Source organism: Arachis duranensis, chromosome 9, assembly GCF_000817695.3.
Source record: "Arachis duranensis cultivar V14167 chromosome 9, aradu.V14167.gnm2.J7QH, whole genome shotgun sequence".
Lineage (NCBI taxonomy): Eukaryota > Viridiplantae > Streptophyta > Magnoliopsida > Fabales > Fabaceae > Arachis > Arachis duranensis.
In genome coordinates, this window is record NC_029780.3 from 51,690,538 (window position 1) to 51,707,774 (window position 17,237).

A 17,237-nucleotide genomic window follows, 5' to 3' on the forward strand; every position below is an offset into this window, starting at 1 on the left:
CATATCTCTTAGATTCCCCAACAGAATCTTTGTGGTATAAGCTAGATAGATGGCGGCATTCATGAGGATCTGGAAAGTCTAAACCTTGTCTATGGTATTCCGAGTAGGATTCTGGGATTGAATGACTGTGACGAGCTTCAAACTCCTGAAGGCTGGGCGTGATGACAAGCGCAAAAGAATCAAGGGATTCTATTCCAACCTGATTGAGAACTGACAGATGATTAGCCATGCTGTGACAGAGCATAAGAACGTTTTCACTGAGAGGATGGGATGTAGCCATTGACAATGGTGATGCCCTATATACAGCTTGCCATGGAAAGGAGTAGGAAGGATTGGATGAATGTAATAAGAAAATAGAGATACGAGAGGAGCACAGCATCTTCACACACTTATCTGAAATTCCCACTATTTCTTTACATAAGTATTTCTATCCCTTTTTATTTTTTATTTATTTATTAATTTTCGAACTCATCATAAACCAATTTAATTCGCCTAACTGAGATTTACAAGGTGACCATAGCTTGCTTCATACCAACAATCTCTGTGGGATCGACCCTTACTCACGTAAGGTATTACTTGGATGACCCAGTACACTTGTTGGTTAAGTTGAATGGAGTTGTGGAAAGAAAAAGCTTCTCTAACAGTGCCTGGAACTCTTGTATCACAATTTCGTCCACCAGCCTCCTTGAGAATCTCCACATGTTCCAAGGAGAGGATTCTACTAATGGTATATACCTGAGGTAGTTGAGATGGAATGGTAGGGATATGAGGTGGGATTAGTGGGTAATGAACAGATATCACTGCATCTCCTGGAGAGAAGTTCTCTGTAGGGATCTTTTTGTTCCTCCACCCTCTTGGCATCTTTTTTCTCCCTTTCTCTGGTGATGCCTTACTCCTCGTGGCTTCGTTTCTAAGGGCAATCTCGTTGCTAGTCTTATATAGCTCGTGTGGGCTCAGCTCCTCCTAGGTTGTCCTTGGCTATTGTATCTTTTGACTACTTTGGTTTTCAACCAAGGAGGCACCCCGGTGTCCTGTTTGTGAATCCCTACTTGTTTCTTCCAGGAGTATTTTATTGTGGTCATCCCTTAGTTCCTTGTTTTCTTTCTCTAATTCTTGTGAGGGTCTAAAGACATGAAAGATGAGTTGTTCATCATGTATCCTTAGTATTTACTCCCCTCGCTCAACATCTATGAGTGCCCTGGCTGTGGCTAAGAACGGTCTCTCCAGGATAATTGGATGGAGATGGCTTTCTTCCATTTCAAGGACAGCAAAGTTTATAGGAATGAAGTAGTTCCCAACCTTTACCAGCACGTTTTTTACCACTCCAATTGCTTGTTTTTGAGTTTTGTCAGCCAGTTGAAGTATCACATTTGTGGGTGTTAGCTCATTAATTTGTAGCTTCTTCATGAGGGATAAAGGCATTAAGTTGATGCTTGCTCCTAGGTCACAAAGCCCACTATCAATCATTGTTTCTCTTATAGCACAAGGGATGTGAAAACTCCCTGGGTCCTTCTTTTTTGTAGGCAATTCTTTTTTAATGAGGGCACTGCACTCTTTGTTCATCACTATTGTTTGTCCACCCTTTAGTGAATTCTTTTTGGTCAGCAACTCCTTCATGCACTTGATATATGAGGGCATCTGTTGGAGCGCCTCGATGAATGGTATGTTTACATGGAGAGATGCAAACATGTCTAGGAACCTTGAGTATGATTTCCCCTTTCCACCACCCCTGAGTCTCTGGGGGAATGGGGCTCTGAGTACATATGTTTTCAAAATCTCCTTCTCCATTGGCTCCTTTTTTTGTGTAGAATCAGTTTCTTGGTCCTTCTCTTCTTGATTTTTTTTGGAACGCCTTGAGGGTGTCCTGATGGGTTGTTCACTACTTTTGACTCTTCTTCATCTCTTATAGTGATCACCTTGCATTCTTCCCATCTTACCTTCTTTGTCTCTCCTCTAGGGTTCTTCTCAGTATCACTTGGGAAGCCGTCAGTAGGCTTAGGAATCTGCTGAGAAAGATATCCCACTTGGGATTCAAGCCTTTTAATGGTGTCTCCCTGATTCTTTATATTAGCTCGAACTTCATCCTTGAACACTCTATTGTCCTGAACTTCCTTGCATATGCCTTCAAGCAGAGTCTCAATCCTGGAAAGTCTATCTTCAGATGACGATGGTGAGTTGAGGTTAGAGGGTTGAGAATGGCCGTTTTGGGTATGATATGGAAGTTGAGAAGAGTTGTTGGGTGGGTGTTGATATGGCCTTTGAGTTGAGTGTTGATAGGCTGCATTGTTGTTTTGGTTGGGGTTGTGATGCCTCTGATCTTGGCCTTGGTCTTGCTGGTTTCTCCACCCAAAGTTTGGGTGGTTCTTCCAACCAGGGTTATAAGTCTTCGAGTATGGATCGTAGGACTGTCTGGACGAGTTTCCAATATAATTGGCTTGTTCCCAGTCACTTCCTTCCTCTATATTCACTCCTTCTTGAGCTGGTGATGGAGTGTTGACTATTGCAACTTGATTCATTTCCATCTGCTTGGTAAGGTCAGCCATTTTCTTGGTAATCATCTTGTTTTAAGCCAGCAATGCATCCATATGATTTAGCTCCATTACTCCTTGGTTGTTGCTCCTATCAGAGGCATAGAAAAACTTGTTGTTAGCCACAGTTTCTATGATGTCTATGGCTTCTTCAATGGTCTTCTTCTTGTTTAGAAATCCCCCTGAAGAGTGATCCAATGCCTTCTTTGATTCATAAGACAACCTTTCATAGAAAATGTACAGCTGCACCCATTCATTGAACAGGTCTGGTGGGCACCGTCTTGTCAAGTCTTTGTATCTCTCATATGCTTCATAGAGAGTTTCACCATCTTGTTGTCTAAAGTTTTAGACCTCAGCCCTTAATCTATTGACTCTTTGAGGAGGATAGGATCTCACCAATAACTTGTTCACCATGTCTTCCCAAGTTGTCAAACTATCCATTGGAAAGGATTCTAACCATTTAGATGCTTTGTCCCTAAGAGAGAAGGGAAACAGGAGCAACCTATAGGAGTCAGGATGAACACCATTAAACTTCACAGTATCACATATTCTTAGGAAAGTGGTCAAGTGTGGATTAGGGTCTTCTTGGGCACCTCCTCCAAATGAGCAATTATTCTGAACAAGGGTAATGAGTCGAGGTTTCAATTTAAAGTTATTGGCATGTATGGTTGGTTTCTAAATGGTACTTCCATAATTTCCTGGCATTGGATTAATGTAAGAGCCTAGAACTCTTCTCTCCTGCACAGCATGGTTTACTGCACTTTCTCTGGCATGGTTATTGTTCATGTCTTAGGTCAAGTTGTACGACCCGAGCTAACTGAAGACAAGTCGACCGACCTGTTCAGACCAGCATTATCCGACCTCTTTATAAAAGAGGTCGGCCAAACCACTACAGAGGCCCAAGAAGGCCCAAACAAAGGAACACGACCCAAATCTAAAGGCAGCCCAAAGCTTAGAAAGATAAGGGCGGTTCCATTAAAGATAAGATGACTTCACTCAAAAGATAAGATAAGATAACTATCTTATCTCCAGCAAAGGTCACTCTACAATATTATAAATACACTGGAGCACCCAGGTATAACATATACTCTGATTCTACTAAAAGCCTGCTTAAAAGCCTTACTAACTTAAGCATCGGAGTCCCTTGCAGGTACCCCCACCCATCGGTGACACAAGGATCAGCACCACCAAGTCCAACAAGTCAGACACGGCAGCTCCAGCCACCATCATCAAGTCGGACACAACAGCTCCGACCAGTACAGAAGATCTCGTCCGAGATCGACCAACGGTTTCAGGTAACCCTCGAAACATTGGCGCCGTTGTCGGGGACCTGGAAGTCATCCTATCACCATGGCGGACAACCTTGACAACGACCACAACTCTGATCTAGAAGACAGAACACCCCAGAAAGGCGAGGACACCACACCAAAGGGAATGTCTCAACCAAACGGAGACAAGAACTCACCAAACACACAAAACCTGGAGGCACTTCAAGCTCGACAAGATCATCTCAAACAACTCAAAAAGGAGTTGAGCACCAATGAGAAGCCGAGAAGGACCTTCGAAGGGAAACTAAGCGGCGTAAAGAGTTAGAGGACAAACTCTTAAACCTTGAAGCCGATCTAAAAGCCAAGACTACCCAATCCAATCATGGATACAACCCCCACAAAGATCAAGACCCAATCACCAAAGAGATTATGAATGAAAAAATCCCAAAGGATTTCAAAGCTCCCAACATGATTCCGTACGACAGCACATCTGATCCAAGCCATCATCTCAGTAATTTCAGAAGTAGAATGTATCTCACCGATGCCTTAAATGCAATTTGGTGCAAAGCCTTCCCGACTACCTTAACAAAGACAGTAATTAAGTGGTTCGATAATCTACCCCCCAGGTCCATCACAAGCTTTAACGACTTGGCTAGAAAGTTTCTTGCCAGATTCTCCTTCTAGAAGGACAAAACCAAGCACGCCCCAAGCCTATTAGGGATCAAGCAAGGAGATCGGGAAAGTCTCTGCAACTACATGGAAAGATTTAACAAAGCATGTTTGGACATACAAAGTCTGCCAACTGAAAGCAGCCATTATGGGTCTCATCAATGGCCTACGAGAGGGACCTTTTAGTCACTTTATATCAAAGAAACATCCCACATCTCTCAATGAAGTGCAAGAACGAGCAAAAAAGTACATCAATATGGAGAAAAACTCTCGACTATGAGAGACCTCAAAATACGGATCCTTTTACTCCTCCCTAGATAAGGATACAGAATTTAAGAAAAAGATTAAGAAATACCACAACTACACCCCTCTCCAGGTGTCTCTTGTAGAAGTATACCGATAAGTATGCCACACTGAAAAGATCCCACCACCTCGCCCACTTAAAAGCAAAAAAGGAGGCGAAAATTGGATGGAATACTACGAATACCACTGAATTTATGGACATCCCACTAACGAGTGCTTCGACTTGAAGAATGTTATAGAAAAATTGGCAAGAGAGGGGAGACTAGATCGGTACCGATCCAGTAAGACAGATGAGCCCAAAAAAAGAAGAAGAGACGAAGAGATCAGACGAACTGAACGACCACCTCGTACCCCGGAGAGACCTGTTCACATGATACATGGAGGATTTGCGAGAGGAGGAATCTCCAAATCATCTCGTAAAAGACACCTCAAAGAAGTATATCACGTCGAGGGAGGAGAAAGAGCATCCGACCTCCCTACTATTACTTTCACTAAAGAGGACGCAGCTGGCGTCATCTCACGACATGACGATCCCATGGTCATCACTATCATATTGGCCAACGCTAATCTCCACCGCACACTGGTGGACCAAGGAAGCTCGGCTGATAACTTGTTCAAAACTGCCTTTGACAAACTCGGCCTGGAGGAAAAAGAGCTCAGAGCATATCCGAATAGCTTATTCAGACTAGGAGATACTCCAATCTAACCACTTGGATACATCTCACTACACATAACCTTCAGAAAAGGAAACCGGTCAAGGACGCTCAACATAGACTACATCGTGGTCGATGTGAGTTCAGCCTACAATGCCCTAATAGGTCGGACAACGCTAAATCAGCTTGCCGCAGTAGTCTCGACTCCTCATCTATGCATGAAGTTCCCAACTACAGAAGGGATTGCTACGATAAAAGGATACCAAAAAACAGAGCATCGCTGTTACAACGAAAGTCTGAACCTCAGAGGCAAAGAAGAAGAAATCCACACCATCGAACCCGGTGGAGTTCGAGGTCGGGATGAACTTTCATTCACACCATGAAGGTGAGATAGAAAAAGTCCAGATCGGAGATGTCCCAGATAAAACAACCAATATTGGCATAATCCTAAAAGGGAATGTAAAGGAGTCCCTCATACAGTTCCTAAAAGATAATGTCGACCTCTTCGCATGGAAGGCCGCAGACATGCCGGGCATAGTCCTGAAGCTAATGTGCCACAAGTTGGCAGTGTATCTAGGATCTCGGCCAGTACAGCAGAGGCATAGAAAGCTCGGACCAGAACGATCCCAAGCTGTGCAGGAACAGGTACAAGCTCTACTAGAGGCAGGATTCATAAAAGAAGTCAAGTACCTACTATGGTTAGCCATCGTTGTCTTGGTGAAAAAATCAAATGGGAAGTGGCGGATGTGCACAGATTATACAGATCTCAACAAAGCTTGCCCAAAAGATCCTTATCCACTCCCAAGTATAGACGCTCTGGTGGATGCCTCCTTCGGATACAAATACCTCTCGTTCATGGATGCCTATTCAGGATACAATCAAATCCTGATGTACCCACCTGATCAAGAAAAAACTTCATTCTTAACTCCAAAGGAAAACTATTGCTACGTCATCATGCCGTTCAGACTCAAAAATGCAGGAGCCACCTATCAAATATTAATGAATGAAGTCTTCGCAGACCATGTCAAGAAACTCATGGAGTAGAAGCTGGCAAATTCTTGGGTTTCATGCTCACACAAACAGGAATCGAAGCAAACCCGGACAAGTGCCGGGCCATACTCGATGTGAAAAGTCCGACCTGTGTTAAAGAAGTGCAATAGCTCAACGGGTGACTAGCAGCCTTGTCCAGATTTCTAGTCGGATCAGCCATAAGATCTCTCCCCTTCTACACCACACTAAGGAAAAGAAAGAAGCTCGAATGGACACTAGAGTACGAGCAAGCCTTCCAGGATTTCAAAAGATTCCTGGGACAACCACCCATCCTTACCCGACCACGGGAAGGAGAAGCACTCATATTATACCTTGCAGTAGGAAGCCGGGCAGTAGCTTCAGCACTAGACAGAGAGGACGAAAGTGGACAACAACCTATATATTTCATCAGCAAAACGCTACAAAGGTCTGAGCTGAACTATCAAAAGATAGAGAAGTTCGCCTATGCTCTCATATTAACCTCTCGACGACTTCGTCCATACTTTCAGGCTCACACCATTAAAGTTTGGACCAACCAGCCCATAAAAGGCATTCTACAGAAAACAGATTTAGCGGGAAGAATCCTACAGTGGGTAGTCAAGTTGTCCAAATTCGACCTCCAATATGAAGCTCGGACAGCCATCAAATCACAGTATCTAGCCGACTTCATTGCGGAGTACACTAACACCCCGAAAATCCCTACAAATTGGAATCTTTATGTGAGCGGATCTTTCAATAAAATCGGGAGCGGAGCAGGCATGATAATAGAATGTAATCAGGGAACCCAAATCGAACCCTCCTTGAAGTTCGAGTTCCCTGCTTCCAATAACCAGGCTGAGTATGAGGCGCTAATGGCTGGTTTGAAGCTGGCCAAAGAGGTTGGAGCCCAAAAACTTATCATCTTCAACGACTCACAGGTCATTACCTCATAAATAGCAGGGACCTACCAAGCCAAAGACCCTGCCATGAAAAAGTACTTGGACAAAACCAGGGAACAACTTGGACAATTCAAAGAATACGAGATCTGACATATACCTCGGGAACAAAATGTCCGAGCTGATGCACTCTCAAAATTAGCCAGCACCAAACCAGGGGGCAATAATAGGAGCCTCATCTTGGAAATACTGCAAAGCCCATCAATCTCGGAGGAAGAAAAGGTCCTAGCTATATCAGGTCAGGATCAAGGGTGGATGACTCCCATAATCAGCTACCTCAAATCAGAGATACTCCCTACAGATAAAAAAGAGGCAAAGTGGAAAATGTGTACCGACCTTTAACACAAAGGAGGTCTTAGAAGAAATACACAATGGCACATTTGGCAATCATCTCGGAGCACGAGCTCTTGCCAAGAAAGTACTCTGAGCCGGATTCTTTTGGCCAACTTTACAAAAAGAAGCCAACAAGTTCGTTAAGACATGTCCACCATGTCAGAAGCATGCTAACTTTCACATCGCCCCACCAGAAGAACTCATCAGCGTAACATCACCTTGGCCATTTACAAAGTGGGGACTCGACCTCCTTGGGCCCTTCCCCCAAGGATCGGGACAGGTGAAATTCCTCATTGTAGGGGTAGATTATTTCATAAAATGGATAGAGGGAGAGCCCCTAGCCAATGCCACTGCCCAAAGAAGTTGAAAATTCCTATATAGGAACATTGTCACGAGGTTTGGGATTCCTTACTCTATCACCACAGACAATGGCACTCAATTCACATCTGTAGAACACCTGCAGGCTAATGGACAAGTAAAAGCTGCCAATAAAGTCATACTAGCCGGGTTAAAATGGAGGCTACAGGATGTAAAGGGAGCCTGGGCTGAAGGGCTCCCACAAGTCCTATGGGCATATCGGACAACTCCACACTCCACCACAAAGGAATTACCCTTCCGATTGGCTTATAGAATGGAGGCAATAATACCGGTAGAAGTTGAAGAATGATCTGCTAGAACGATCCTCCACAGTGAAGAAGCTAACTCCCAACTTCAAAGGGAAGAGCTCGACCTACTCTCAGAAGTCCGAGAAAGAGCTCGGATCAGAGAAGAAGCTCTAAAATGCCGCATGGCCTTAAGATACAATCAAAAGGTAGTGCAGCAAAGCTTCACCAATAATGACCTCATCTAATCCAAAATGATATCGGAATAAGTCAACCCAAAGAAGGAAAACTAGTAGCTAACTGGGAAAAAGCTACTACAAAGTGTCCGAACTCGAGGAGCGAGAGCTACCAAGAGCATGGCACGCCTGCAACCTAAGAAGGTATTATAGTTAAAAGGTAATAAAAAGATCTTAGGACAAAGGTGCACTCTTTTTCCTAAAAAAGGTTTTTTAATAAGGTACAAAGCCAAGATTTGCAAAAATTACCTGACCTAAGAAGGGTGAGCACCCACATGTATATATTTGCATATTTTCTATTTTTTTAATAAAGTTTTTTCAGATTTTCTACAAATTCTCTTTGTCAAGACGCATTAATCTGAAACGCAAAAATTCATTGCCTGATTATAAAGCTATAGATTGGAAAAAGTGACAAACTAAATTCACTGCTCGATCACAATAAGGTCGACAAAGATGAAAACTGAATTCATCAAAGGTCAGGCCAAGCGATGATCAAAATTGGCAAGATGTAAAGCGACAAAGATAGAATAATGTAAGAAGTTATAAAAAGCGATCCATGAATAAAGACCTGACGAGGTCTGAAACTGTTCCGTGGGTTACCTGAAACTGGAGGTCGATCTCGAATGAGATCTTCTGTACGGGTCGGTGCTAACGTGTCCGGCTGGTGGGAGACGGCCGGAGCCGTTGTGTCTGACTTGTTGAATTTGGTGGTGGTGCTGAATCGTTTGTCCCCAGAGGGTGGGGGGAACCTGCAAGGGACACCCATGCTTAAGTTAGCAAGGGTATTAAGCAGGTATTGAGTAGAATCAGAGTATGAGTTATACCTGGGTGCTCCAGTGTATTTATAATGGTGAAATGTGACCTTTTGGATAAGATAAGTTAGTTATCTTATCTTATCTTTTATCCTTGAGTTGAGGTCAGCGTATCTTCAACAGAACTGTCTTTATCCCTATAGGCTTGGGCTGCCTTAGGATTTGAGTCGTGTTCCTCTACCCGGGCCCTTTATTGGGCTCTCACGTTGACTCGGCCGAGTTCTTTAAGAAGAAGTCGGTCCGCTTGACCTATAGAGGTCGGTCGCTTTGTCGTCGATCATCCCAGGTCAGATAGCTCGACCCAGGGTATGAACAGTGCCCCTGCTTGAGCTCGGTCTTCTTTGTTGAGGTCGAGTCCTTGACTTCGGTCCTTCTCTTGTGAAACCGAACTCAAGCATTTTGTCGACTCCTTTTTGTAGCAGCTTTTGAATATAGAATGTTTTTCTCTAAAAGCGCGCGCTTTTATATCAGCGCTTTTTTGGGAACGCAAGCGGTTTTAATATCCGCTTTAGTTTGGTATTAGTTGCCCTCATTTTCTCTTGGTTTTTATTTTGAATTTTCTCAATCAGAAACGGTTTCTCTTCTTCACTTCTTCTTCGTAACTTCTCCCTTTAATTTCTCACTTTTAATTTTTTCCTTTTGACTTTTCTGAAGCCTCCGCCTGTAGTTTTCGCGTTTCAGCCTAGCGACGTTGCTTTGTGACTTTGCTTTTTTCGTGGTAGAAGGGGTGATTTTGGATTTTGCCTTCCGCTCCTCTGCAGCTTTCTCTCATTTTCCCAGGTTTGGTTCTTCTTTCTTCCTCCCTCTACACCATTTTGTGTCTGTTTTGAGAAAGTTTTTATCTTGGTTGGGAAAAGTTTGGATCTTTTCTGCTTTTTGCTATGCCTGATCACTGTGCGTCTCATAATTTCTTCGTCTTTTGCATGGTCTTTTTCGCTTTTCCCACTGCTTGATACCTTTAGGGCTTTTGCATGTTGTGAAATGCTTTTGATTTTGAAGCTTTGGAATGATAATTTTGTTTGATTCTGAAAAAAGGTTGCATCTTTGATTCTTTTTGCCTGGTATGTTTGTTTCTTGCTGATAGACTGTAGGAATATGACTTTCTATTTTGTTTGTGTTTTGTCTTTCTCCTTGCTTTGTTACTGCCTCCGAAGGATGCCCCGGGACTTTGAGTCTTGGGGTTTTTCCTTTTCTGTGTATTCGCCCGTGGAGATGTTTTGCCACTTGCCCGAGATGTTTTTTGAGTAATCCTTTCTTCTTTTCTTTTGTAGGATTTAGTTGGCCTCATGGCTTCCCGAAATAACGTTGTAGAGATGCCTTCCCAGGTTCCTGAAGGTATAGCCGATTGGGTGGACTCGATAGTTCTTATGAGTGTCTCTCTGGTTGATTCTGTGTTTTGTGCGCAGCTTAGGCAATTTCATAGTGTTTGTAGTAAATCCAGTGATGAGAAGAACTATGAGCTTATTCCTCCTTCTTCTGACGAGAGAGTCTGATTTTCTACTCGGGTTGTTGATGATCGCCCTTTCTTTTATGTTTATGATTTTTTCTTCGGTCCGCTGGGTATTACCCTTCCTTTTACTCAATTTGAAACCGACTTGTTGTGGTCCTGTAATGTTGCCCCCTCTCAACTTCACCCCAATTCTTGGGGTTTCATAAAAATTTTCCAATTGTTGTGCAATGGTTTTGGTATTCCTACTTCCCAATCTCTCTTTTTCTATCTTTTTGTCTTGACTAAGCCTGGTGTAGTAAAAAAGAAGTCGGCTTGGGTCTCTTTTCGTTCTACCCAAGGAAAGAAGGTCTTTTCCATGTTTGACGAGTCATTTCGAGATTTTAAAAACTACTTTTTCAAGGTCCGAGCTGTTGAAGGAGTTCGGCCCTTTTTTCTGGATGAAAATGACGAACCTGCTTTTCCTTTGGAATGGCAAAAAGATGTGAGGGTCTCCAGATATTCGTGGGAAATGTTAGATGAGGCTGAGCGAGATTTTGTGACTGTCTTGGAAGAACGCTGGGGTCAACCTCCCCATCTTGACACAAAGAAATTTCTGACCAATCCTGCTCTTCTTCAAATTGAACTGGGTATCTTTTATTATCTGTTTATGTTGCTTGTAGCTGTCTTTCCGACTTGCCCGACTTGTAGCTTGGTTTCTGTTTTATTTGCAGAGGCAATGAAGAAAAATGAATCCATGATAGCTTTTAAGAGGGCGCAGAGGGCGACTGTTGCCAAAAATATTGCGGCCAAGGCGGCTGGGGAGGGGTCCTGCCAAGTGCGTGAGAAGCCATCCGTGCCGAGTTCCCCTGGGGTGAAGAAGGTGATCCCTACTCCCCGAGTTCGTCTGGTGGATCCTCACCCTACTTCTGTTGCTCCTTCTATTGCTCCTCCAATAAAAAACAAAAAACAGTTGAGCCTTTCGACCTCAACGCTCCCGATTTTAATGCCATTGAATTTGTGGATCAGCAAATCGGTCCCTATGGTACCCTCTCAATGAACGATGTGTCCATCCTTCATCATTTGGAATTTATGGCCCGAAATCACGTATAGATGGCATTTATGGTGGCTGCTATATACCAGACTGCTCAAAATCTTCCTCTCCATGCTACCAAGGCATTTATGGAGGAGGCAAAGCAGGAGTTTGACCGGATGAAGGGGCTGAAGGAGGAGCTTGAATTAAAGGTGACCAAGTTGGAAAAGGATCTAGAGAATGAAAAGGCGAGTTCCCTTTCACTGGCGGCTTCTTTGAGGTTAGCCGAGGACACAGCCTTGATGCATAAGGAGAGTTACATGATGACTTATCGGGAGGTGATGCGCCTGAGGGAGGAGTTGAATAATGCCCGGGAAGATTATTTTGAGCTCCAAGGTCATCTCGTTGGCAGCGTGACTGCTGCTTACGAGAACTTGAAGGAGCAAGTTCGGGTCATTGCTCCCGAGGCCGATCTCACCCCTTTCAGCCTGGACAATGTTATCAGGGATGGCAGGATTGTCCCTGATGACGATGGTGATAATGATGCTGATCCTCCTCCTGTGTCCTCTGCCAAAGTGTCGACCTCTTCTGCTCCTCTGATTGTGCCCGACTCGGATTGCCAGATTCTGAACCGGGAGGATGGGATTCTGGACGCTGTGCCGATTCAGACTCGTCCTCCTTCTCCTTGCCCTGATGCTGCCAAGAAGGGTTCTGATGTTTGCTGATCTCTTTTTGGATATGTAGTTGGCCCGGCTTGTGGGCTTTTTAAAACTTTTTATTTAATTGCTGACATTTCCTAGTTGCTTGTTTAGCAACTTTTTATTTTGAAAAACAAAAGGTAGCTCGCTATCGGTAGGTTTTGGTAGCCTTCCGGGGCCTTATAACTTTTGTGGAGTAATAGAAGTCGCTTTTTTTGACTTGGCATCTTTTCAGTTTTCTATTGATGTTTGAAATCTTGTATCTTGACCTCCTCGGATTGCTTTGTTATATTGTTTGTAGCTTGGATCCTTTCAAGTTGTGACTTATGGGTCCAACTTGTTTCTTGGTGGTTCTTTTGCGCTGGTCCCCTTTTAAGTTATTTCTGTAATCCTCTTTCTTGGACCTTTGTCAGGTCTCTTTCAGGGATTACTTTGATAACTTTTTTGTGGTAGGAGTCCGACTTGGTTATGTCGGTCTCCTTTAGGTTATTTTTTGTAATCCTCTTTCTTGGACCTTTGTCAGGTCTCTTTGAGGATTACTTTGATAACTTTTTAGTGGTAGGAGTCCGACTTGGTTATGTCGGTCTCCTTTTAGTTATCTTTTGTAGTCTTCTTTCTTGGATCTTTGTCAGATCTCCTTCAGGGACTACTTGTATAACTTATTAGTGATAGGAGTCCGACTTGGTTATGTCGGTCTCCTTTAAGTTATCTTTTGTAGTCATCTTTCTTGGATCTTTGTCAGATCTCTTTCAGGGACTACTTGTATAACTTTTTGTTTTGGGCTGACTTTGTTATGTCAGGCCCTTCTAAGTTAAAGTAATCCTCTTTAATAGGGTTGGCCAGACCTCTTTCCAGGGTTTACTTATAACTTTGGTTGACTTGGTTCATTCGACCAGTCCTTAAGTTATTATTTTAGCGATCCGTAAGACCTCGTCAGGTTCTTTTTTTAGATCACTTTCGATAACTTCTTACATTATTCTGTGTTCATCTTTGCCGATTTGTAGAAAGTGGTTGTCATCTCTAAATCGTCTTTTGGGTGAATCGCGTTTTCACCTTTATCGGACGGTTGTCTTTATCGTGATCGTGCAGTGAAATTGTTTTTCACTTTCTGCCGATCTGTTGCTTTATAATCGGACGATGAATGCTTCAGATTAATGCGTCTTGAAATCTTTGTAGAATATCTAATGTATTTTACTTAAAGGAAAAAGTGCGAATATATACATATGGGATTGTCTAAATCTCAACTTGGTGCCTCATTAAAAAACCTTTTCAGGAAAAAAAGTGAATCAAATGATGAGATTCTTTTGCCTTTTTTAACTGTAGTACCTTCTTAGGTTACAGGCGTGCCATGACCTGGGAAGCTCTCGCCCATCGAGTTCAGACAGTCTGTAGTAGCCCTTTCCAAGTACTTTTACAACTCGGTAGGGTCCTTTGTAGTTTGCTGCCAGCTTTCCTTCTCTTGGTCGAGTTGTTCCAATATCATTTCGGATTAGGATGAGATCATTCTCTACAAAACTTCTTGGCACTACCTTTTGATTATATCTGGAAGCCATTCGGCGCTTTAGAGCTTCTTCCCTAATCCGAGCTCTCTCTTGGATTTCTGGTAACAAGTCGAGCTCTTCTCTCTGAAGTTGGGAGTTTGCTCCCTCATTGTAGTGAACTACTCTAGGCGACCATTCCTCAATCTCTACTGGAATCATCGCCTCTATTCCGTATGCTAACCGGAAGGGGGATTGCTTCATGGTGGAATGTGGCGTTGTTCGATATGCCCATAGGACTTGTGGAAGCTCCTCCGCCCAGGCTCCCTTTGCATCTTGTAATCTCCATTTTAATCCGGCCAATACGACTTTGTTAGCAGCTTCAGCCTGTCTGTTGGCTTGTGGGTGTTCAACGGAGGTGTACTGGTGCTTTATATTCAAGTCAGCTACTAGTTTTCTGAAGCCTGCATCTGTGAATTGAGTACCATTGTCTGTGGTTAGTGAATATGGAACCCCAAACCTTGTGACAATGTTTCTATATAAGAATTTCTGGCTTCTCTGAGCGGTAGCATTGGTTAGGGGCTTTGCCTCGATCCACTTTGTAAAGTAATCTACCCCTACTGTGAGGAATTTAACTTGTCCTGTTCCCTGTGGGAAGGGGCCGAGAAGATTGAGTCCCCATTTTGCAAATGGCCAAGGCGAGGTCACGCTAATAAGTTCTTCTGGTGGGGCGATGTGAATGTTGGCATGTTTCTGACATGGTAGACATGCCTTTACAAATTCTGTAGCTTCTTTCTGTAGAGTTGGCCAATAAAATTCTGCCCGAAGTACTTTTTTGGCGAGAGCTTGTGCTCCGAGATGATTGCCACAAATGCCGCCGTGTATTTCTTCTAGCACTTCCCTTGTTTTGGAGGTCGGCACGCATTTTAGTAAAGGTGTTGAGATTCCTCTTTTGTACAGGATGTTATTTATGATGGTGTAGTACTGTGCCTCCCTTTTTAACCTCTTTGCCTCCTTTTCTTCTGTGGGGAGCATTCCTGTTTTGAGGTAATTGATTTTGGGGGTCATCCATCCTTGGTCCTGACTTGTTATAGTCAGGACTTTTTCTTCTTCCGAGATTGATGGGTTTTGCAACGTTTCCTGGATGAGGCTCCTATTGTTGCCCCCTGGTTTGGTGCTGGCTAGTTTTGAGAGTGCATCAGCTCGGGCATTTTGTTCGCAGGGTATGTGGCAGATTTTATACTCCCCGATTTGTCCGAGCTGTTCCTTGGTTTTATCCAAATATTTTTTCATGGTGGGATCTTTGGCTTGGTAGCTCCCTGTTATTTGTGATGTGACCACTTGTGAATCGCTGTAAATATTGAGTTTTTGAGCTCCGACCTCTTTAGCCAGCTTCAAACCGGCTAATAATGCTTCATATTTTGCCTGGTTGTTTGAGGCCGGGAACCCAAACTTGAGGGAGAGCTCAACTTGGGTTCCTTGGTCGCTTTCTATTATCACGCCTGCGCCACTTCCAGTTTTATTTGACGAACCGTCCACGTAAAGATTCCATTCTGTGGGGTTTCTAGGGCATCTGTGAATTCTGCGATAAAGTTGGCCAGATACTGTGCTTTGATGGCCGTCCGAGCTTCATATTGGAGGTCAAACTCTGACAACTCGACCGCCCATTGTAGAATTCTACCTGCCAGATCTGTTTTCTGCAATATTCCTTTTATGGGCTGGTTAGTTCGAACCCTAATGGTGTGAGCTTGGAAGTACGGGCGGAGTCGTCGAGATGTTAGAATGAGGGTATAGGCAATTTTTTCTATTTTCTGGTAGTTCAGCTTGGATCCCTGTAGCGCTTTACTAATGAAGTAGACGGGTTGTTGCCCATTTTTGTCTTCTCTGACTAGTGCTGAGGCTATTGCCCGGCTCCCTACTGCGAGATATAATATGAGCGGTTCTCCTTCTCGTGGTCGAGATAGGATAGGTGGCCGTCCTAAGAACTCCTTGAAGTCTTGGAAGGCTTGCTCACATTCTGTCGTCCATTCGAACTGTTTTCCCTTTCTTAAAGTAGCATAGAAGGGGAGAGATCTTATCGCAGCTCCTGCTAAAAATCGGGATAGGGCGGCCAACCTCCCATTGAGTTGTTGTACTTCTTTGACACAGGTTGGGCTCTTCATGTTGAGTATGGCTTGCCATTTGTCTGGATTTGCTTCAATTCCCCTTTGTATGAGCATGAAGCCTAAGAATTTACCTGCTTCTACTGCGAAGGTGCATTTTGCGGGATTGAGCCGCATGTTGTGCTTCCTTATAGTGTAAAACACTTGAGTCAGGTCGGATAATAATGTATCTTTGCTTTGTGTCTTTATCAACATGTCGTACATATAAACTTCCATGATTTTTCCGATGTGATCTGAGAAGACTTTATTCATTAGACTTTGATAAGTAGCTCCTGCGTTCTTGAGACCGAAAGGCATCACGATGTAGCAGTAATTTGCTTTCGGTGTTAGAAACAAGGTATTTTCTTGATCTGGTGGATACATGGGGATTTGATTGTACCCCGAGTATGTGTCCAAAAATGAGAGATATTTGTATCCGGAGGAAGCATCTACTAGAGCGTCAATACTTGGGAGTGGATATGGATCTTTTGGACAAGCCTTGTTAAGATCGGTGTAATAGGTGCACATTCGCCACTTCCCATTTGATTTTTCACCAAGACAACGTTGGCTAGCCATAGCGGGTATTTGACTTCTCTTATGAATCCGGCTTCCAGTAGTGCCTGTACTTGCTCGTCCACAGCTTGGGATCGCTCTGGCCCAAGTTTTCTTCGTCTCTGCTGCACCGGTCGAGATCCTGGATAAACTGCCAACCTATGACACATTAGCTTAGGGTCTATGCCTGGCATGTCTGCAGCTTTCCACGCGAAGAGATCGACATTATCTCGCAAGAATTGTATTAGTAACTCTCTTAAATCTCCTTTTAGGATTGTACCGATATTGGTTGTTTTTTCCGAGGTGTCCCCAATCTGAATCATTTCTATCTCGCCTTCTGGCCGGGGACGAAGTTCTTCTTGTTGGTGAACTCCACCCAGCTCGATTGTGTGGAACTCTTCTCCTTTGCCTCTGAGGTTTAGGCTTTCGTTATAACAGCGACGTGCCGTCTTTTGGTCTGCTTTTATTGTGGCTATCCCTTTTGAGGTAGGGAACTTCATACATAGGTGTGGGGTCGAGACTATTGCGCCGAGTTGATTGA

General features: G+C 43.6%; 1 protein-coding gene and 1 non-coding gene across 2 annotated transcripts; one reads left to right on the top strand and one right to left on the bottom strand.

The window, feature by feature from the left end:
- Positions 1 to 1,167: 1,167 nt before the first annotated feature.
- LOC107465819 (uncharacterized) lies at positions 1,168 to 2,543 on the bottom strand. The gene is made up of 2 exons (XM_016084794.1): positions 1,938 to 2,543; positions 1,168 to 1,737 (listed from the first exon to the last, which is right to left on the bottom strand). Exons 1-2 carry the CDS (start codon positions 2,541 to 2,543, stop codon positions 1,168 to 1,170), a joined length of 1,176 nt encoding a protein of 391 aa, XP_015940280.1.
- A 244-nt stretch (positions 2,544 to 2,787) lies between these two features.
- Positions 2,788 to 2,894, top strand: LOC127742302 (small nucleolar RNA R71). Its single transcript, XR_008003490.1, has one exon. It is a non-coding gene; the product is annotated as a small nucleolar RNA R71 (small nucleolar RNA).
- Positions 2,895 to 17,237: the final 14,343 nt, after the last annotated feature.

Coding starts and splice junctions, on each gene's coding strand:
- LOC107465819 (XM_016084794.1), bottom strand. CDS start 2,543: ATGGCTGACCTTACCAAGCAGATGGAAATGAATCAAGTTGCAATAGTC. Junction 1,738..1,937: donor CTAGAGGAGAGACAAAGAAG/GTAAGATGGGAA, acceptor CCATTCCCCCAG/AGACTCAGGGGTGGTGGAAA.